This window comes from Ahaetulla prasina, chromosome 2 (assembly GCF_028640845.1).
Source record: "Ahaetulla prasina isolate Xishuangbanna chromosome 2, ASM2864084v1, whole genome shotgun sequence".
Classification (NCBI taxonomy): domain Eukaryota; kingdom Metazoa; phylum Chordata; class Lepidosauria; order Squamata; family Colubridae; genus Ahaetulla; species Ahaetulla prasina.
The window spans coordinates 197045848-197067998 of NC_080540.1; the positions used below are offsets into that span (position 1 = coordinate 197045848).

The window sequence follows — 22151 nt, forward strand, 5'->3', positions numbered from 1 at the left end:
AACACATTATTCTCCCTTGGCAGTTTCAGGAGCAGCCCTCGCTCAGTTTCACCTCTCCCTTTCAGGGCATTACTACAATCTGGATTGCCCTGCATGCTTATCATTTAAAATACTGACACATGCTGCTTTAGATTGGTGATTGTTTACATGGGCTGTGTAGCCTGAGCAATGAGAGCTGACCTTTACTCAGGGGAATAAAAAAATCACTATGTATCTTCCACACAGAGAAGCAGGTGTGATGTTCTTCTCCAGCAAACCCCACCTTCCCGAAGTCACCAACTTGGCAACACCTGGTACAGAGCCTTCCTGGTTCCACTTCTGTTTTCCTTCTCCTCCCCTCCCTTCTTGCCTATAAAATACAACATAGAACGAGTTTGGCGACAGCAGCATTCAGTTTCTCTGTATACAAAGAAGTTTCGGTCGAAGTAGCTGAGTGCGTTTAGCTGGGTACATAGTGGAAGGAAGACAATGGACGTCACAGGTGTGCCTGCAGTAGGACCGAGCAAGCGGACAGGTAAATGTTTCCTCTCTTTGATGTCGGATTCCAAGTCAGGGGGAACTTCAGGTTTTCAGGAGGGGGATCCCCAAACCATCTTTAAACTTGAAAAAGACCCTCAGGCTGCCATTGACGTTCCTTGCTGGGAGGGTCCCTGCAAAATTACACTCTAGAAAGGGACATTCTTGGCACTCAAGAACAGCAAAAATGTGCCTTATTTTGGAGCTGCTCCTGATTACAGGGGGAGGGAGGAAATGTTCTCTATAGTACCGGGGAAGGGAGACAGAATTTAAAATTAAGAAAATGTTTCATAAATTACGATGGGCTTTAGCAAGTGAGAAATAGAGCAACCCAACTGTTTTTTTTACTGGCAGAATAGGAAGTTTAAGGGAATTCTGCAGTAAATGTGGTGCTTGTATGTGGAGAACCTGAATCCCGACTGGCTGGATTTCTTGAACCCTAATCCAGAATCTTTTTTTTCAGCAGAGATCACCAAAGATGCCTAGCAGGGAATCTTATCTAGGCAGGCCAACCTAGAAGGTGAAACTTCTTCTGGTTCTCAGGCTTGATTGCTTGGTCAGCAGCATGCGGACTCCAACCCCGATGATTGTGGGCATTGTGCTTGGTCCCTGTGGCCTTGTTTTGAATCTGACAAGCACGCTGGCCCCCAGCTGGAGAGATGTGACTGGATTCCTTGACAAGCCAAGAGATCAGATTCAGCATCAAGGGATCTGGGATATTTGCAACGAGCAGATAAGCGACCACACAAACGAATGCAACGTCAAGGACAACTTGGGTTACTTTAACCAGCTGCCAGTGCAAGTGGCCAGAGGGCTCATGCCCTCTTCTCTGGCAGTCACAGTCGTGGGGCTGGTTGTGACTTCCTTGGGTGTGCGATGTTGGCAGGAAATGCCCCACTATTTGCTTGCAGGGCTAGGCGGCCTGGTGCTCTTTGTTTCCGGCTTGCTGAGTTTGATTGCAGTTTCATGGTACAATTACGAATTGTATGACTTACCTTCTCCTCCATCCACTGCCATACGGGTGGCCTATTGCTTGGTTCTTGGATACTTAGGGAGCTGCCTGGAAATTATCGGAGGCATCTCTCTGACTTTCAGCTTTGGCCAATGCTGCAAAGAGTTGAGGTTGAAGAAAAGCACCAGGAATTCCAGGTATGCAACCCGCAACCAGCAGAGTCTGTCAAATGTTGGAGCTATCTCTGCCCCCATCAGCAGCACAGCAGTTCCCAGACAATCCCGGAATCCCATGCCCAGATCCTACAGTAATTCTCTGGATGTGCTAGAAGGGGAGAGGAGGACCTGGAGTAAGAGCAGGAATGAGAGCAAACTTCCCTGTGACACAGATGTTTAGCCCTAAACTTGAGAATTCGCACAAAGCCAAAGAAGGAGGAAAATTCTGGGTGTTGTACTATGAAATGTCAATCCAGGAAAGTCCTCTTACCAATTTAACATTTCTCCTTCCCTCTTGACAAATGAATCTATGAAAGAACCACTGAGACTCTGGAGCAGTCCGTGATTTATGTATTTTCTCAGGATGCTGGTTTACTGCTTAGGCAACATATATTATAGTCACTGCACACAGAAAAGGTATAAATAGAATGAATTGTGCCCTTGAATCGTGCCTGTATTATTAGAGTTTGGAGATGAAGTGGGCTAAGGATCCTCTCAAATGAGCCACCTGGTTAGTAAATAAAAGCAGGATTTAAAAAAAATAATATTGTAAATTGTTGTAAAAGGTCTAAACAGAAATTTAAACTGCAAGCAATACACACTGAACTGAGCAGAAACCTCTTATGCTCAAAAACTTACTGCTGACTAGCCATGCATAGGATTGTCCTGCTGGGTATTAAAAACTGCTTTTACAGCAGTGTTACTAAGAGCTCTTAAGCGTTTGCTTTTTTTTTACTGTCAGATGAAAAGCTGAAGGGAGCCTTAGCAGAGATTCCATGTAACTTTTCATACAAAGCTATAATCCTCTTCCTTAATTATCCAGACATGGAGGGAAACTTGCAGGGGAAATGTAGCCACATTTGTTCGAATGTGTATACATTCATGTAAAGAAGGGCAATCACAGTCAATTGCACGGAGAAGTTTATATACTGTATGTAGATATACTTGAATGCAGATAATTTGCTCTTAAGACTTTCTGCTAAGGCTGTGCCAAAACATGCCTTGCAATTTATCAAGAGGGTGTCCCCCACCCGCCTCAAAGAGAGGTTTCAATTTTTTTCATATTTCAGGTAGTTGGAAAGTTCTTTCTTGATGGTGCTTTGAGCCTGCTTTATTGCCCAGCCAACAGAGTTTGGGGAAATCTCCTTTTTTAATTTTTTTAGAAGTCTCTCCACCCTCCCCAATGTAAAAAAAAAAAAGCCCAAGGGAAGGGGCTCCTTCATAATGCTTTATTCTGGGATTCAGTGTGAGAATCAGCAGTGTACAGTCTGCTCCTGAGAAGATGGAATAGTAAAGGATAACACAGCTGCCCGTTCCTTTGCCACCTCTTCACTAAAAGAAGTGCAAGGGTATCCCGTTCCACCATGACAATTTCATCTCTTTCCTTTTCAATAACATTTGGAAAGCAATTCCCTTACCCCAGGTTGAATGAAAACTAATAGTTGGAAACATTCCCGAGAGCTTTTCAGCACAGTCTTACGTTCTGCTGTATGTGCAACATTTAGAATAGAATAACGGGGCCATTCCCTTGAGCTGAGCTCAACTCTTGATAACTTCATGAACATGTGATTTCCTTGACTGAAAGGCAGGTGGGTTGTGATTGTCTTCTTTAGGAGTGTGTGTGTGTTTCATTTTCCCAATCTAAATTGTACTCTTGAGATTTCTTGGTGATCTCTCATTCTAATTCTAATCAAATCCAATTTTGCATAAGCTTCTTGAGATCAGCCAGGTTCAGCTAGGGGCTACTACCTGGTATGGTCCACTTCTGATAGGTTTTGAATTACTCAGTGTTCTTCGGCCCATGGCCAGGATGCTTCTAGAATCTAGATTGTCTCCTCCACAGGGGTTATTCCATTTTTCTTCAGATATTGTGCCTGCAGTGTTAAAATGAATTTGGTCAGTGTCTATTGCCTTGATGGGAAAAGCAGTTAAATTACTGCTTGCCTTCCTGTTTTCTGTTTATGACAAGGAAAAATATTATTTTAATAAGGAATGTAATGAGGGACAATATCACAGATTGTCCTGCCACACCAAACAAACCATGCTAAAATATTTACATTTACAAATGAGTAGCTTCTAATTAAAGGCACAGGAACCCATCATTGGGGGAAAAAATATAACAACCACCTCCTACAACATTATGCCACAAATTAAGGTCTGAACACCCAAAAGACAAACAAACATTGAAATGGAATCATTGTGTAATGATACAGTTTGGATTACGTGAACAGTAATGGTGATTTCTGAAAAACGTTTGAATGAATAGAGTTATTTCTGCAAAGTATTAGGCAATTTATTTCTGCTGTAGGATTATTTCAGTTTGGGGTTTTTGCCCATAATAAAGCTAAGAATTTGGAAGAATGCTGGCTTACTAAAATGTTAGTAAAATGTTAGTTACTAAAATGTTCTGCAGAGTAAGTTACCAATGAAGCATTTTCAAGATTTATGTAAATACCAACTTGTATTAATTTTTAATCTGTTCATGCAATGGGCAACTTTCGGCAATAGTATACTAAAATACAGTGAGCTAAAAGATTTGGTAGATATGAATGAAATGCTGCTGAAGGTATTATATTTTTTTCCCTGAAACTGAAATCCAAGTATAATAATAACCACCTCTAAAATCAAGGGCAGCTAAATTATGCAGCGTATGGACTGCATTTGACAGAGTGGCCATATTTATACACGTAGCCCTTAAATCTTGTAAATTTCTTTCCTTATTGATTCTTTTACTTGTATTTTTATGTTTTGTGTTTGGTCTGAAAAAATTATTTCTCCTTAATTTTTTAAGGAGACAGGCTTCTTTTTGGCCTACAGATCTGGTGTTTAATTTTATTGGGTTTTTAGTCTTTCATTATTAAAATATGTTTCTGAACTAAATTTAAACCATTTCGCAATGTATTTACATCTTAACAATAATGGAGTCAACAAACATAGGATCTTGGGGTATGCCATGTCTGTCTTTACCATTTGTTTTAAATACTTGCTTAACTAACCAGCCTATCAGAAGTTTGATTAATCCCTGCTGAATTTGGAGCTGTGAGTCTTTTTCAAAACTGAAATTTCGAAAAGTGATTTTTGAGTGGTATGGGAGGGGTTCCACTCCCTCGGTAATGTAATTTCATTTTGTTTACATTTAAATGTAATTAAAATTCAGTAGTTTTAAACTGATTATTCTTCACTTGCGTACATACTTTTCTCCCCTCTTTTATATTAAAATTTCAGTTTGGAAACCACTTTTGAAGTCTTCACCTCCTCCAATGTACATCTGTGATGTCAATTAATGTACGATGATTGCATTCTGAGTTAACAGGGGTATACTCTGCTCCCATTTAAAAAGAGGACAAAGAAAATCTTTTGAGTAGCTATTTGAGAAACACTGCTGTGACCCAAATGATACATAACCCAGAGCCATAGAGTGGGTCTACTTGCAAACATTGCATACTTCCCAGAATCACATTTTGTGAGATGGGTCCCTGAGTGGGGCCAACCCCACATAGTTGCCATGCCCTCCTCTGCCTGTCACCATCCTGATATATTTATGTATGTAAGTGCTATGTATCCTATTTATATGGCTGCCCATCTCACAAAATGTGATTCTGGGAAGTATGCAATCAAGCCATAAAGACAATTTAAAAAAAATTAATAAATAAAAAAATGGAAATTACTATTAAAAGGCAGAGAGAAGGAGGGAGGGAGGGAGAGGGAGGGAGGGAGAGAGAGAGAGAGAGAGAGAGAGAGAGAGAGTCTCAGGCATTATGAACAATAGACCAGGGGTTTCCAACCTTGGCAACGTTAAGCCTGGTGGACTTCAACTCCCAGAATTCCCCAGCCAGGGACACGAAAGAGGAACAGCGAGGCATGGGTGGTGGGGTGGGGCAGGGATTTTTGCTACCGATTCTCTGAACTACCCGCCCCCATTGCTGCCAGATTGCGCTATCCGGTCCAAACCAGAAGCATTTCACCCCTGCTGTCAGATATGGAAAGGCTTCCAGAAGGTCAGCAGAGATATTGTTTGGGGAGTTCATATTCTACAGGGCAAGTGTCAAGCAGATGTTCCAACCAACTCCCTCTTCTTGATCTTTCCTCCAAGGCTAGGACACACCCAGCCAACACACAACCCCCCTGGATCCTCAAGAGACCAACCACCCCTGTCCAAGCACTAGATGGCCTCAAGAGGTAAGCCCCTCTAGGTGAAAGAATATCCACTCACCACACCCAACAGCAGGGTAGATCATCCATCCCCCCTCGCCATTCCACTCAAGAGTTAAGATATATTTTGTGCTCTGTTTACTGAGTCCTTGATTGTCTGAGTTGAATACCATTCAAGGGCTGAGAATTCTACCAATAAAGGTGCGGTAAAATGAAAAGAAAGGGACGCGGTGGCTCAGTGGTTAAGACGCTGAGCTTGTTGATTGAAAGATCAGAAGTTCAGCAGTTCGAATCCCTAGTACTGCTGTGTAATGGGGTGAGCTCCCGTTACTTGTCCCAGCTTCTGCCAACCTAGCAGTTCGAAAGCATGTAAAAAAAAATGCAAGTAGAAAAATAGGGACCACCTTTGTTGGGAAGGCAACAGCGTTCTGTGCGCCTTTGGCGTTGAGTCATGCCAGCCACATGACCATGGAGACGTCTTCAGAGAGTGCTGGCTCTTTGGCTTTGAAACGGAGATGAGCACCGCCCCCTAGAGTCGGGAACGACTAGCACGTTTGTGTGAGGGGAACCTTTACATTTACGTAAAGTGAAAAGAAATGCTTCTTGCTTCCAAAAATACTTTTTACTTAAGTGTGCGCATGATGTGTCTATATATTGTTTGATGGATGGTGTCAAAACCTCTGTAGTTCAAAAGGCAATCAGTTTCCGCTTGATGGTGATAGCTTTAGGAAGCGAATTTACATCTTTAGAGACCTGGGAACTGCCACCACCACTGCCCTCACCCGCCCTTGAGCAAAGATGTCTAGCTTCCTCAATAAAATATGGTTGTAAAGCAAGTGGGAAGGGCAGCTGAAAGCCCCGAAAGAAAAGTGCCAGAGTTGTGCTATTTCTGTGAACACCATACAGTTATGTCATGTTAATATTTTACCAGTTATTACATTTTTCAAATAGCAGACATTGTACAGTTGCAAGGATGCAGGTGGAGCTTTTCCAAATCTCAAACCAACTCAGAAAAGAAACTTGGAAAGGAACTCATAGTTTAAGTTTAACTACTCCAACAACTAAAAAACTGGCCAGCTGATTCTGCAGCACATACATACACATGCTTGGCTGTATAACCATGTTGTGATTGTTTTTTTAAAAAGGTACAGTAACTCTGTTATAATTTTTTTGCTGTAAAAGAAAACCAGTTTAGTGTAGGGTTTAAGGCATTAAACTAGAAACTAGAAGGCCTTTAGTTCTAGTCCCTCTTTAGGTACAAAGCCAGCTGGAGGACCTTGAGCCAGTCATTCCCTGTCAGCCCTGAGTAGCAGGCAATGGCAAACCACTTCTGAAACTTTGCGAAAATAACCTCAGGGATTTGTCCAGGCAGTTGTCAGTAGTCAACACTGATTCAAAGGCACCAAAACAAATACAGTGGTACCTCGGTATTTGTTGTTAATTGGTTTTGGGAGGCACAATGTGTATTAAAAATGACAAGTGGAAAATAAATCATGTGACTTAACAAGTGATCCTTTGTTTTGGCCAGAAAGAGTAGCGAGTCACAGGGCAGCCAAGATTGACAGCTGCTAGCTCGCATGCTGAGTATCAAACAACAAGTACCGGGACAAAATTTTTGCGTCAAAATGCATCAAATACCAAATTCAATTATTTTTAGAGCAGTTGAGTACCGAGATACCATTGTATATGCAAAAAGGTAAATCTGGAATAAAATACTTCCTCCCCTCTTTCTTCCTCCTTTGAAAGAATCAGAATGTCTGTTTGGGCCTCTCTTTTGATATCTTCCCCCTACCTCTTTCCTTCCCATCCCACAAGTATGTCAGTAAGAAATTAACACCACAATCAGAGGCATTGATTCAGAAGTAATGTTGACTCTATTAATTCTTATTCCCAGGTACAGGATCACAGAAGAAAAAAGTTGGCTATGAGCGATAACATTGGGTAGAGTAGAGTAGAGTAGAGTAGAATAGAATAGAATAGAATAGAATCACAGAGTTGGAAAGGACCTTGAAGGTCTTCTAGTCCAACCCCCTGCTCAGGCAGGAAACCCTATACCATTTCAGACAAAGAGTTGTCCAATCTCTTCTCAAAAACTTCAGTGTTGGAGCATTCACAACTTCTGGAGGCAGTTTCTTCCACTGATTAATTGCTCTGTCAGGAAATTTCTTCTGAGTTCTAGGTTGTTTCTCTTCTTGATTAGTTTTCATCTATTGCTTCTTGTCCTGCCTTGATGTGCTTTGGAGAATAGCTTGACTCCCTCTTCTTTGTAGCAGCCCCTGAGATATTGGAACACTGATATGTCACCCCCAGTCCTTTTCATTAAACTAGATATATTCAATTACAGCAACCGTTTTTTATATGTTTTAGCCTCCACTCCCCTAATCATCTTTGTTGCTCTTCTCTACACTTTTTCTAGAGTCTCAATATCTTTTTTACCTTGTGGCGACCAAAACTGGATGCAGTATTCCAAGTGTGGCCTTACCAAGGCATTATAAAGTGATATTAACACTTCACATGATCTTGATTCTATCCCTCTATTAATGCAGCCTAGAACTGTGTTGGCTTTTTGGGCAGCTGCAGCACACTGCTGGCTCATATTTAAATGATTAGGACTCCAAGATCCGTCTCACAGTTAGGTGCCACCTACTGTACACTATACCTGTGGATTTGGTTTTTCTTGCCTAAATGTAGAATCTTACTTTTTTCACCATTGAATTGGAACCTCATAGAAAAAGAGAAGTTAAACAGGTCACCTCTTGAAACGAAAGCTGTTTTTTTAAAAATAGATATAAAATCCTAAAGTGCAAGCTGAGAGAAAGAAGGCAAATGAAAAAAAAAAATCAGTTTTTTGATGTGACTAGTACTGCTGCATTGAGCCAGAACAACAAAGAAAAAATAGTGTTCCCAGAATTAACTTGCCTGACTTCAAAAGGGCTCCCACACTCTACATAAAAATAAATGCATTGCCCAACCTATCATTAACGTCTTCATCACTAAAAGGTAGGGTGGAAATCACACTTTACAGCACAGTCCTACCCTTTTCCACCCAGAGTTTATTGACTATATCTCTGTGTGCATGCCACTGTAAAGAATTTGTAGATTGCTATCATACTTCCTTCTTTCCCTGTAGCTGATTAACCAGGGATAAAGAGATAGACTCTGTTCTTCAGAACAAAAGTGGTTGTCATTTCTGGCTTGTAATGGATTTTAAATTCAGCTTCCAAAAACATGAAAATAATGACTGGTTCAAGTTAAGTACCAAGTACCAAGAAGGTATAGGTAAGTCTCCACTTTTGGTTAAGAAACCATATCCAAGAAAGGGCTGCTGCAGACATAGGACTTCTGTTGTGTCTGCGCCCCCCGAGCCGGGCCTCCTGCCAGAAAGTGACTTGGAAAGTGAGGGGGAAGGGCCGTCAGGACTTACCTCGGGAACACCGGCTTCCCTGGCTCAGCTCCAGGAGCCAGAAGCAGGCCAGCCACGCCTTCAGACCCAGCTGATGGCAATCAGGCTTGGGTGGACCCTAGTTTCGTAGGCAGGAGAGGAGGGAACAACAGAAGCAGGGGTGGGGCAGGCCTAGGAAGTGCTGAGTCATGGAGCCACACCCCACAGGATATAAAGGCAGCCAGAGCTGCTGTGTCTCTTCGTAGCAGGCAAATTAACTGCTGAACTAAGAGCTGAAGTACTGTTTGACTTATCAGTGTCGAGGGAGATAACAGAGCCATTTGGCAGATGCTTGCTCTTTTGCTGCCAGGGCTGATAGTGCCGGCTAATTAAGGCATTGCTCGGACGGAGGCGAGGGAGGACAGAACATCTTGCCTGCTACCCCAAACGAAACCATCTGCTTCTCAAGATGGATGTGCAACAGCTGCAGCAGCTGCTCCAGCAATTGCAAACCGACAACCAAAGGCTGCAGCAGCAAGTCACTCAGCTGACAGCACAAGTTGCTGCCTGGAATGCTCCTGCAGCCCTCCCTCCTCCCTCTCCTCCTACTCCTCGTCGCACGTGCCCAGTGCCTGTGCCTGAGAGGTTTTCTGGGCAGCCGGAGATGTTCCCGGCCTTCGTGGCATAGTGTCAGCTCTACATGGCAATGCAGCCGGAGGACTTCGCAGACGACCAGGCCAGGGTAGCATTCGTCATGAACCTTCTGTCCAGCTCAGCTGCCTGATGGGCCATGCCCCTGGTACTGCAGAACAGCCCCTTGATGGCGGACTACCTAGGGTTTTGGCGGCAGCTGCGCCTCATGTATGAGGACCCCGTGCGGACCCTGACAGCCACCAGGCGCTTATGGGACCTACGGCAAGGGAAGCGCCCCCTACTGGACTACGTCGCTGAACTCCGCCTGGCGTGCCAAGACATGGACTGGAATGACGCGGCGCGGGCAGACGCGTTCCAGAGGGGCCTCTCGGAGGAACTCCAGGACAAGCTGGCCTGGGTGGAGGCACCGCGGACCTTCAACAATCTGGTGCCTCTCTGCCTGCGTCTTGATGCCCGTCTCCAACGATGCCCATCCTGTCGTCCCATGGACCCGACAACGACGGCTGCGCTCCCGTGTTCCATGCCAACCCCGTCCCAGGCCGCCCCGCACCCTGTGGCTGCTGCGGTGGATGCTTCCGATGTCCATGCCCCTGACCTGGTGCAGGCCTTCCATGAGCAGAACCTGGCCTGACCGCATCCCAACCGTCAGCCCTGGGGGAAGGGCCCTGCGGTGAGGGATAGTGTTATGTCTGTGCCCCCCGAGCCGGACCTCCTGCCAGAAAGTGACTTGGAGCCGGGCCTCCTGCCAGAAAATGACTTGGAAAGTGAGGGGGAAGGGCTGTCAGGACTTACCTCGGGAACACCGGCTTCCCTGGCTCAGCTCCAGGAGCCAGGTGGAAGAGATAACGAAGCCTCTGTCTCCTGACTCTTTCCCCGCCCCCCCAGGCAACGCCTTCAGACCCAGCTCATGGCAATCAGGCTTGGTTGGACCCTAGGTTTCGTAGGCAGGAGAGGAGGCAGGAGAGGAGGGAACAACAGAAGCAGGGGTGGGGCAGGCCTAAAATAAAAAGCACTTTTATTTTAATACTGAGGCATTATCACAGCCGTATACTTATTTTCTTAGACAAGTTACTTTTTTCAAGTCTTCTTCCTTTATGGAAAAAAATGTTTTTGTAGTTACACACGTTATTTTCAACTTCCCTTAGTGATTCCCTGTACAACCCCAGGATAACATTAAAAGCAATATCAGATGCCTGTAAACAAAGTAAGAAAGAATCCTTGTGTGTTGTTAATAGATATTTTTTTAGAATTACATAACAGGCAAGAGTCCAAAGTCAATGGATTTTGGATCTGATAGCAGCTCAGCTGAAATATGCACTTTGTATACCAGTGACGGCGCACCTTTTAGAGACCGTGTGCCCAAACTGCAACCCAAAACCCACTTATTTATCGCAAAGCGCCAACTTAACCTAATTTTAACCTGAATAATGGCAATTTAACCTGAATAATGAGGTTTTACAACCTAAAATAATGATAAGCAGGGGAGAGTTCAGCTAATTGTTCTAAGAAAAACGTGATAAATGCACTTTTATGCCCCTTCATTTTTTCCCTGCTTTTGAAATATTACGTTTAACAGTATCATTTCTCTTTCTCTTTCTCTCTCTCCCTCCCTTTCCCTCACCCTTTCTCTTTCTCTCCCTCTTTCCCCCCTTTCTCTTTACCTCCCCTCTTCCCCCTTTCCCTCCCTCTCTCTCTTCCCCTTTCTCCCTCTCCCTCTTTTTTCCTCCCATTTTTCTCTTCCCTTCATCCTCTCCCTTCTCTTTCCTCCCTTTCCCCTTTCCCTCCCTCCCTCTTCCCTTTCTCCCTCTCCTCCATTTTCCCCTATTTCTCTCTCTTCCCTTCATCCTCTTTCCCTCCTCTCTTCCCTTGTCTCATTCCTCCCTTTCCCCTTTCTTTCCTCCTCTTCCCTTCTCCTCTCTCCCTCCCTTTTCCTCCCTCTTCCCTTTCTCTCTTTCCCTCCCTTTCTCTCTCTTCCCTTTCTCCCTCCCTCTCTTCCCTTCCTCCTCTCTCTCTCTTCCCTTCCTCCCTCTTTCCCCTTCCTCCCTCTCTTCCCTTTCTCCCTCTCTTCCCTTTCCCTCCTCTCTCTTCCCTTTCTCTTTCTCTCTCTCCTCCCTTTTCCTCCCTCTCTTCCCTTTCTCCCTCTCCTTTTTCCTCCCATTTTCTCTTCCCTTCATCCTCTCCCTTCTCTCTTTCCTCCTTTCCCCTTTTCCTCCCTCCTCTTCCCTTTCTCCCTCTCCTCCATTTTCCCCTATTTCTCTCTCTTCCCTTCATCCTCTTTCCTCCCTCTTTCCCCTTTCTTTCCCTCACCTTTCCCCCTTCCCTCCCTCTCTTCCCTTCCCTCCCTCTCCCTCCCTTTTCCTCCCCCTATTTCTCTCTCTTCCCCTTCCTCCTCTCTCTCTTCCCTTCATCCTCTCTTCCCTCCCTTTCCCCTTCCCTCCTCTCTTCCCTTTCTCCTCTCCTCCTTTCCCCTATTTCTCTCTCTTCCCTTCATCCTCTTTCCTCCCTCTTCCCTTTCTTTCCCTCCTTTCCCCTTTCCCCTTCCTCCTCTCTTCCTCCTCTCCCTCCCTTTTCCTCCCCCTATTTCTCTCTCTTCCCTTCATCCTCTTTCCCTCCTCTTTCCTCCCTCTCTTCCTCCCTCCCTTCCCTCTCTCTCTTCCCCTTTCTCCCTCTCCCTCCCTTTTCCTCCCCCTCTCTATTTCTCTCTCTCTCTTCCCCTCCATCCCTCTCTTTCCACTCTTTCTCTTTCCTCACCTTCATTAAAGAATTCTGAATAAAATGTTGGTGAAGCAGAATCGTTCTCGCCTCGATAGTAGAAGCTGCCCACCGGTGAAAGCACCATGCTTATCATCTGGCAGGAAAGACAGGGAAAAGGGCCGAGGGAAGGGGAAAAAATATCTATAGCTCGGTAAAAATGCACATACATTTCATGTAAAAAGTCCCAATTTAAACACCTCTAATTAAATTAACTCCTCTAATGGAAAATAGGATTGAGAAAAATACATGCCCAAAAGTCCTGGGGTTATGGGCTAGACATTCAAGGAGAGTTCCCCTTCCTTTTAGGATAGTGAACCCATGTTAAGTAGCTAAATGGCGAAGTAGCTCATACGAAGGCCTACAGTCAACCGTTTTTTTCTTTTAATGTGACTTACTAGTGTAAACCCTTTTTAAACCAAAGAAAGCATGTGGTATTCCTTCAAATATGTGAGAATAGCCCTCTCTTCTCAAGATTAAATATACTACACCCAACCAGCATTTCTGCTAGGGGTGTGGGTGGATAGGACTAAAGATTAAGACTAATCCTTTCTCTTCTGTTTACTGTGCTTTGCATTTGAATTTGTATCCTGGTGCAGCACTAGGGAGCAAAGTGGGCGTGGACTATGATGAAATATTAAAACAGCACTTCCTTGATAGTAAAACAGACAATCTCACATATTTGAATTCTTTTACATGGATGGATGTATCTCTTTCTCAGTGCAGAGGTGGACTGCTGCCGGTTCGGACCGGTTTGGGTGAACCGGTAGTTCTGGCCACCATCTGGGCCCGCCCACCCGCCCCAGTGCTACTCACCGCGGCTGCCCGAAAAGCTGTCCTGAAAGCCACGCGGATGAAATCGCTGTGTGTTTGAAGTTGCGCACGCTCACATTTTCGGTTCTGCACTAGGTGAACTGGTTAACTTATGTGAAACCCACCTCTGTCTCAGTGTAAAATAGTAACAATTCTAACCTATTCATTCATGGTCAAGAAGGAGAGCTACTTAGGAAGACAATCAATATATGGACATTAGCATGGAAAATGTATTAAAGCTGTAATACCAACATAGTGCAGCTCCCAAGCCAACTCCCATTATTGGAAAAAACTGGTCTTCTAATACCAGCAAACTAACAAAACATGTTTGAGGAGAACTTATCTGAAATAGTATCTCCAGCTTGACCAGGGGGCTGGACTAGAAGACCTCTAAGGTCCCTTCTATCCCATTCATTCATCCTATATTAAAGGTTCTCTTTCATCACACTGATCATGAAAAGATTCTGTAATAATTGTTGCCTATTTCTATAGCTACTTTAGAATGATCATGTTGTTAATGTATAAATGGTCCTGCCATATTCTTCTGGCACAGGTACTCTTTCCCAGTGTAAGCAAGTCTGATAGTCCCATGCTAACAGCTGTAAGTCAGTAAGAGCGGAAGTAAACTGTGGAACTGCTCTCATACTTTGAAAGCATCTTGTACACAAAAGAAATGGGAGGCCAGATACAGTTTTATGCCTTTTCCCAATAAAAAACATTTAATTGCACACGTGCCAGAAGCGGAATGCGAAACCATCCCGCAGCAAATGTGCGGCCTCGCCGGCTCCTCTTCTGCATTCCTGTGCCCAAATGTGCGCCGGTCAGTTGGCCTTCGTGCGTGCGGGGGTGGCAGACCCCGGAAGAGTGGCAGTCCATTGCGCATGTGCAGGCCGGCACCCAATCTTCCAGGTTGCCATCGTGCGCATGTGTGAAGGCCAGCTGTTCATCGGGTGTTTGGGTGCCAGCTTGCGCATACGTGAGGGATCGCCACTCTTCTGGGGTCCACCGCCCCCACACACGCGACGGCCAGCTGACCGGCACGTTTGGGCACAGGAACATGGAAGAGGAGCCGGCGAGGCTGTGCATTTGCAGGATGGATTTGTGTGCTGCTTCTGGCACATGTGCAGCACGCAAGAACGGCAAAGGTTCGCCAAAACTGATGTAAGCTCTTCAAATACATAGTTGTGTACTTTCACAGGCAAGGCTGGTTTCATAGGAAAACCCATATATTCTGAGCATGACATAGATGCTGCTTTCTTATGGTCAACACAGTGTGAAAATCTTACTTCTGGTAATGCCTGCAAGAAGTAACTTGAAACTACATAATATTGTCTTCCATAGGGGCATTTGTGTATTTTTTCCCCTCCTACTATGGCAACGCTTTATAATCTTCTAGCAACTGTGTAGTTTGATGCTCCTATGAACCGATAATAAAACTGGAGAGAAAAATCCCATATTCTTCATTCTCCAAATCACCTATTATTCTGCAATGAATCTCTACCTACTCACATTATAAGCTTGTTAGGAAAGAGAACTGTGCTGTGCCGGCAACCCAAAATGCATCTGAACAGAGTTGGTTGTTTTAAAGAGCAATGCTGCATGATGATCCTGAGTTGGTCTGGGCAAAAATTCCCAAAAAAGTTGCTAATTCAAGGAAGAGCCATGAAGTGTTAATTAGTGGAAGAACTGGAAAACCCACCAAAGATTTCAGGACCATAATGGGACAATGTTACTCAGTGCTGAAGGCTCTAAGAAGCAAGAAAAGAGAAAGGAAAATCAGGTTCTACCAGCCAAAAAGTGTTGTTTCAGACACACACACAGAGAGAAGATATGCTGGCCAGTATATTTAGCCTTATCTCTAAATAGAGATGTTAGAAAAATGGTAGTCAACAGAATCCATATACATATAGGCAGGAAAAAAAATCGTATGCTGCAAATTGTTCAGTAGAGGGAAAATGGAATTTTTCAAAGAATTTTCCACTTAAGCCACAGTAAGTCATTAATGGAGAATGGAAAGCAGCAATCGGTGTAAATATAAATCTTTCCAAGAAATATACCTGCAAAAATGAAAGGAAATGATATTTGATATTTTAATGAAAGGGAAAACCCACGAGAGATGCTTTGCATTGCATCTTGCATCTAAACTCATGAATTCATAAAAGCCTGTGACAGAGGGATTAGTAAAGTTTAGCAGGTCTGGGATACAAATCATATTATTCAAAGGGCTGAATTCTTGTAGGATCTTAAAAGTTGTTTGAGCCAAAGTTTTTATTGTGCATTTGGTTTTTCATACAATCATATATTATCCTTCATTTGCAAAGCTGGTATATGACTCTAGGCATAGTACTATACAGCTTGTCAATTTCACAACTGCTGCTAATTGAGTAATGGATCCAGATATCCCGTTTGGCCTCTAGAAGTGATTGCAGTTCATTTCATTGGGTCTCCATGCCACTGCAAAACCGGAATCTAACTCATGCTATCAGCGGAATCTCTCCATGTTTGCTACTTTCAGTTGGCTGTTAAAATGCTATTTAAATAGCTTTTAAAATGCTATTTAAAATGAACACTAAAAGGCTGAGTGTTAATATAATAAATACGACATTGAGAAATTCCCATTCTGTAATTCTGCATAATCAACCCTGGTTCCCAGCTGGAGAAGACAGCCTGAGGTTTATAGTTAATGTAGTTCATTTTTCTTACAAATCTGTGCTTGTCCTTGTCTTCAGAGGAGACATTTCCTGTTTAGAAAAAAAATCAAGATTCAATATTTTATATTACATTCTTTGTGTCTTTATATTTGTTTTCAATTTGTGAGATTCTGCACTGTATGTATTTGTGTTTGGATGCTCTTTTTGAGTTCTCCAATCAAGTACAATCTATAGAGAAACCCTGTCAACTTTGCAAAATAAGATGCAGTTAATTTAAGTGGCAAACTATCCTTTAATCAGTCTCAGAATCAATTTCTCTAGGCAAAGAGAGGTAAAACTTTTCAACTCAAAACAACTGCACACCATTTAAATATCCTTTATATTTAAATTATACTTAACTATAAAGGGGGTATTCAAGGTTATAGAGAAAGCCACCAAGTATATGTACATGGGACTGAAATACGACTTTAAAATGTTACTAGCAGCAGTTACCTGGCCTGGGTCATAAGCTGCATTGATGCACGTTTCATCTTCAACAAAACTATCTCCTTCTGGTTGGTTATCCTTCTGGTAGATGGCCAATGTTTTATCGGACTCTGTACTTGATGCCCTTTGAGAAAGAGAGACAGAATTCTAATGTGAGCTACAGTTTAAATGTCAGATTTTTTTTCCAGAGTTGTAATTTTACATTAGTATCAGTCCTATTACCACATTTCCCTTCCAATGTCATGTGGGCACCTGCCTCATAAAGGCCACAATTCTTTTTTATTTTAAGACAACTTCATAGTCAATACTCTGTGAACTACAATGTCTCCAATAACAAAAATAACCAAAGATCAAGAACAGCAAAACACACAGTTGAGACATACCAACATACGCAACACCTCCTAATCAACCAATGAAACAGAAGTTGCCTTTGGAAGTTGTGGGAGCTTCATCACTTGAGACTTTCAAGAAAAGATTGGACTGCCACTTGTCAGAAATGGTATAGGGTGTCCTGCTTGAGCTGGGTGGTGGGTGCGTGGGTTGGACTAGATGACCTATAAGATCCCTTCCAACTCTGTTAATCTGTAAATCCTAGGACAAACTCAGCTAACATCTTGGACCCAAGTGAAGTCAGGACTTCAAAGTCTAACAAGGTTGGGCTCTGTTGAATCTCAGGGGGGAGATAATTCCATAGGATAGATACCATGACAGAAAAACCTTGCCTCCTAGTCCCCTCAGCTACATAGAGCATATGCACCAAGACAAATTCCTTGTGTGTCCAATCACACTTGGCCAATAAAATTCTATTCTATTCTATTCTATTCTATTCTATTCTATTCTATTCTATTCTATTCTATTCTATATGAAATTAAATGTTTATTGTCATAGGTCAACAGTTACCTGAGAATAGAATTCAGCAACTATACTGACTGGATAGGACTGGGTTTTGAATTAGATAGCATTTAGGAGTTTCAACAGACAATCTCATGTCTATTTAGCCTTTATAATGTTTGTATAACCTTCCACCTACTGGGTGGCCTATCTCCAAGTTTATAGCTTCTTACTTTCTAGCAGCAAATGCAGTCCTAACTAGATGAATATCTAGTTGAGTAGGACTGAAAATGCAACTGGTAGCACATGTGAAGAATTTTATCAGGCAGCATTCACTTGAGTAATAGAGCAAGGTAGTACAATTTATTTTAAATGCCACCCATCTCAAATTCCTTGCAGAAAAATAAACACAGTAAGCATGTATAGTATTATAAAGAGAGTGAAAAAGTTACGGTTAGTAGAATTACACTCTAATGTCAAACACCAATTGTCAGCCCTGGAGGCCATCTTTTCTTTTGGATCTTCAGGGCTGCCACAACTTAGTTTGTGGGAAACTGGGAGAGGGGTTTGCATGGAGCTGGTAGAAGTATTTAGCCATAACAACATTCTTTTCTCTGAGAGTCAAGGATGTTCAGCCTGCACCTGGACTGGGAGGCATCTCCAGCTGGGACGGTGGATTGACTGGACCATGTGGTGGACATGTGGGTGCGGGGGAAGACTTTACTTTGGGTGGGGAAAACCCGGGAGCTTTCAGATTCAGGTGTTCCCAGATGTTCCAATATGACATCTCTAATAAAATGGAACTTTGAGGAACTGCTGGCCTTGGAGTCTTCATTGGTTGCGGGGTGTTACTTGGCACCCTGACACCAATTATTATTAATTCCAAAATGTTAGATTATTATAGATCAGGTAGCAGAGAAATGTATTGCATTTGCCTATTTTCGCCACTGAATATGGATTAATTTGAAAGAAGGAAAGAGGATAATAAAACTTACCTTAGACGTGATCTTTTCCTCCTAAAGTAGATAAAAATCCCTGCAGCTCCCATAACAAGTAGTAAGACAGTAATGATACTCAAAACAATGGAACCAGCCGCAGACTTTGGTTCCTCTTTTTCACAGTAGACACCACTATATCCCAGCATGCAATTGCACTTTATTCTATGGTTTTCCACACTACAGTCTCCTCTCATGTTACAGGTCTCACTGTTACAAGCATGCGACCCTAAGTCACTTTGTTTGACCCCCTGCACTAGAGAGGGCTTTTGCCATTTCCCCGTTGCAGGGCGTGTAGGTTTTTGTGCTCTTCTTGAAGGAGGGATCTGCACAGTGGTAGAAGTTGCACTTTTAAAGACAGTAACAGTAGTACTCTTGTATTTTGTCTGTAGTTGCACGTGCATCTTTTTAGTGACAGGTTTCTTTGTGGCAATTTTGATGGGTGCCAGAGTTTTCTTTTCATGAAATGGTTTTGTTTGCATCTGTGTTGTCCGAGATGGAGTTATTGCCTGGGGTTTATTGACAATGTAGTGACCTGTAAGTACAGAACGTCATTTACATACATCATTTCTGAATACAGCAGGGTCAAGGTTGAATATTTTGCAGCTGGCCAGAGGTTCTTAACAGAAAGAGTAATTGCAAGAAAGCTGGAGTTCCCCCCCCCCAAAAAAAACCCCCCTATAATGTCTACTCAAAAGTTAGGTGTAGGGCACTGGGACAGATCCAGGTTAGTGGAAGGACTGTCCTATCCTTCATGGTTTTTGCTTAGATCAGGGGTCTGCAAACTTGGCTCTTTTAAGACTTGTGGACTTCAACTCCCAGAGTTCCTCAGCCAGCTGAGCCAGCTGAGGAACTCTGGGAGTTGAAGTCCACAAGTCTTAAAAGAGCCAAGTTTGCAGACCCCTGGCTTAGATGGTACATACCAGCTAAGGCAGCATGCTCAGGGTTCTTTCAATTAAACAGTGCCACCTGCTGGGACCCAGGGAATGTGCCTTCTTGTTACTGTGCCTGCCCTCTGGAACAAAATTCCACCTGAAACCTGTTGGCTCCTATCCCGTTTGATGTTCTGTAAGGTGCTGGAGATCTGGTTCTTCTCCAAGGCATTTGGCGAAGGTGGATGGAACCCCTTGTTGGATGCGTTTTTATCTATAATTTTTGTACTGAGCAACTGAATCCCGTCTTGTTTTGTTCTGTATTGTGTTTTTATTATTTTTAAATTGTGAGCTGCCTATACTTAGTTTGGGGGGTCAGGAGGCACCTAAATTTAAATAAATAAAAGCTAAGCCATCACACTTTCCTTTTCTGATAAATAAGATGTACGGTAGTATACAGATAACCTTTAAAAACAGGCAATGCTTGCATTTCAACTAGCCTGGCAGATTGACCCCCAGTTCAGGTGTGATCACCTTTCACTGAAGTTTGTTTCCCTTATTCTCTTTATTGCCCCTTCTATAGAGACTCACGGACTCATAACACCTCACCTGACTAAATATCCAGGAAACTCTAATCGTTTTTATGTAAAACTGTTATTGTGTTTCACTGACTGTAGCTAAATTTTGTTATACTGTCTATAAAATTAGGCAGACTTTGATCACCCATTGATTTCAACATCAACGGTAACTTATTTCTATGCCTTGTTCTGCTTGGTTCTCTTCTGTTTTATTTTAATGTTTAATTTTTTGTGCTGGTCCAGGATGGTAAAAAAAATAATCTGATTTTGATTTGATCCCTTTATTTGTATTATATTTGCATCACTCTACTGCTTTCTGAAAGAATTGCAGAGAACTGCATTTTTAAATATGATGCTGAATGTTGGGAAATGTTAATCCCTTGTTTATGTGGCTACAATTTCCAGGAAGAGAAACAAAAATGACTACATAATTTAAACATGTCACAGTGTGTTAGATTTGACTAATGTACTATTTCAGCCATTTGATAGCAAAACAAAACAAAGCAACTTGAACTGGGAAGTTTGTGGGAGATTAAAAAATCTAATGCGCTAATCCCCTATTAATTTCTGAATAACCGTTGCTACATAGGAACTACAGCCATTTGTTGTTTCCCCAAGCTAATCATAGGAGGTGTGAATCTTACTTTGAAATGGGCACTGAATTAAAGCAGGCTGTTTTATGAAATAACCATTTATTTCCAAATCACATCTTGTAGTAAGTGCATCCTTCTAATGTGAATATCCTTCTCTTACTTTCGCTTTTAAAATACTGTTTCATTATATTGTCATAAAAGGCAGGTGCTACATTATAGAACTATTGTATAAATTATTAACACTCTGATGATTTAGATAACTTAAACCTTTTTTTAAAAAAAGAAAACTTTGTGAACTATGATTTCAAAAATGTTAATGTGGATACGCATAAAGCTGCTTAAATTATAAATCTAGAGCTGAGGATAGTATTTGTTTGTACTTAGAAAGCACCTTATTTCACTACACGCAATCAGCATATCCAACATTCAGAAGTTTATAAAAAGAATTTGTGTTAAATAAACAATTGGTTTTAACATTTAACAAAAACCAATTTTAACAACAGCTATCCATCCTTCGGGTATTAATGAGCTGTTTCCCAAGCATTCATCTCTGACTGTTTAAACACAGGTTTTCATACTTACAATTCAACTCATCAGATCCATCATGACAATCCAAGTTTCCATCACAGACTTGTTCTTTTACAATGCATTTGCTGTTATCCGAGCAGGCTTGAAAAGGTTCTGAGCATATCAGGGCTTTGATGCACACAGTATTGCGTTCTAAAATGTACCCGGTGGTGCACCAGCAGCTTCGGCCTTGTGGATTTGGTAAACAGATCTGACTGCATCCCCCATGCTTTTCCGAACAACCATTTCTACCTGGAAACCACAAGACAAAAAATAATTGCTTCAGTTCTATTTCCCATGCATAATATGGTAAAGTAAGGAAGCATCTACTTGGCAACCCGGCTGGCATGCTGTTGACTTGGGAAGATATTTCCGACACCTTCTCACCAATTTCAACAGCTGGAACAAATCAATATATGACAGGTACTATTTTTTCCACACACTATTTTTCCAGAAGGGTCTCACTTAGCCTATGCCTAAGGGAGAGAAAGGTTCTCAGAAAAAACAATGGCGGTCACATCCTTGTTCAGGATTGATGCTTAGAGAACGTCCCACTTTTTGTAGGCTTAAAACTTAAAATTTTTGCTTTACCAAAAAGGTACCAAAGAAAGTTATTGTTCAATGTAGTCCACGTATCCCCCTATGACAGGGGCATCAAACTCGATTTCATTGAGGGACGCATCAGGGTTGTGTTTGACCCTGGGGGGCCGGAGTAGGCGTGGCCAGCTTGACATCACTCATGTGTGGGGGGCGCATCTGGCGGCCTGAGTGCTCTGCCAGAGAAAATGGGCTCCCAAGCTCTGTTTTCGGCTGCCCTGGCCTCCTGCAACGCTCTGCCAGTGAAAACAGAACTTGGGAGCCCATTTTTGCTGGCAGAAGTACCGCAGACCGGTCCTTTGCTGTTTCCAGGGCAGCCCCACGGGCCAGATCTAAGTACCCCATGGGCCGGATCTGGCCCCTAGGCCTTGAGTTTGACATCCCTGACCTATGATTTATCAAAGTTATAATGAACTTTACCTTGTTGGTATAGTTTGCTGTAGATCTTTATATCCATAAGTTTCTGACTTGTTTGAAACCACTCGTTTTCTACTGCATCCAGCTGACTATGCCACACCTTTATTGCGTCTGTTAGGAATAAAGTTA

The 22151-nt window shown here is 42.8% G+C and overlaps 1 protein-coding gene across 3 annotated transcripts in view; it reads left to right on the plus strand.

The window, feature by feature from the left end:
* The first annotated feature begins 285 nt into the window (after window positions 1-285).
* Window positions 286-22151, plus strand: part of CLDN23 (claudin 23) — a 52628-nt gene continuing 30762 nt past the window's right edge. The window contains exons 1-3 of one of the 3 annotated variants that reach the window (XM_058173319.1): window positions 286-514; window positions 983-1665; window positions 5777-5862. In XM_058173319.1, coding sequence (XP_058029302.1) covers window positions 1082-1665; window positions 5777-5849 — 657 coding nt within the window. In that variant the 5' untranslated portion in view covers window positions 286-514; window positions 983-1081 and the 3' untranslated portion in view covers window positions 5850-5862. Of the gene's footprint in view, window positions 515-979; window positions 4879-5776; window positions 5863-22151 lie in introns of those variants that run through there. The other 2 variants (XM_058173317.1, XM_058173316.1) reach the window with 2 other exon arrangements.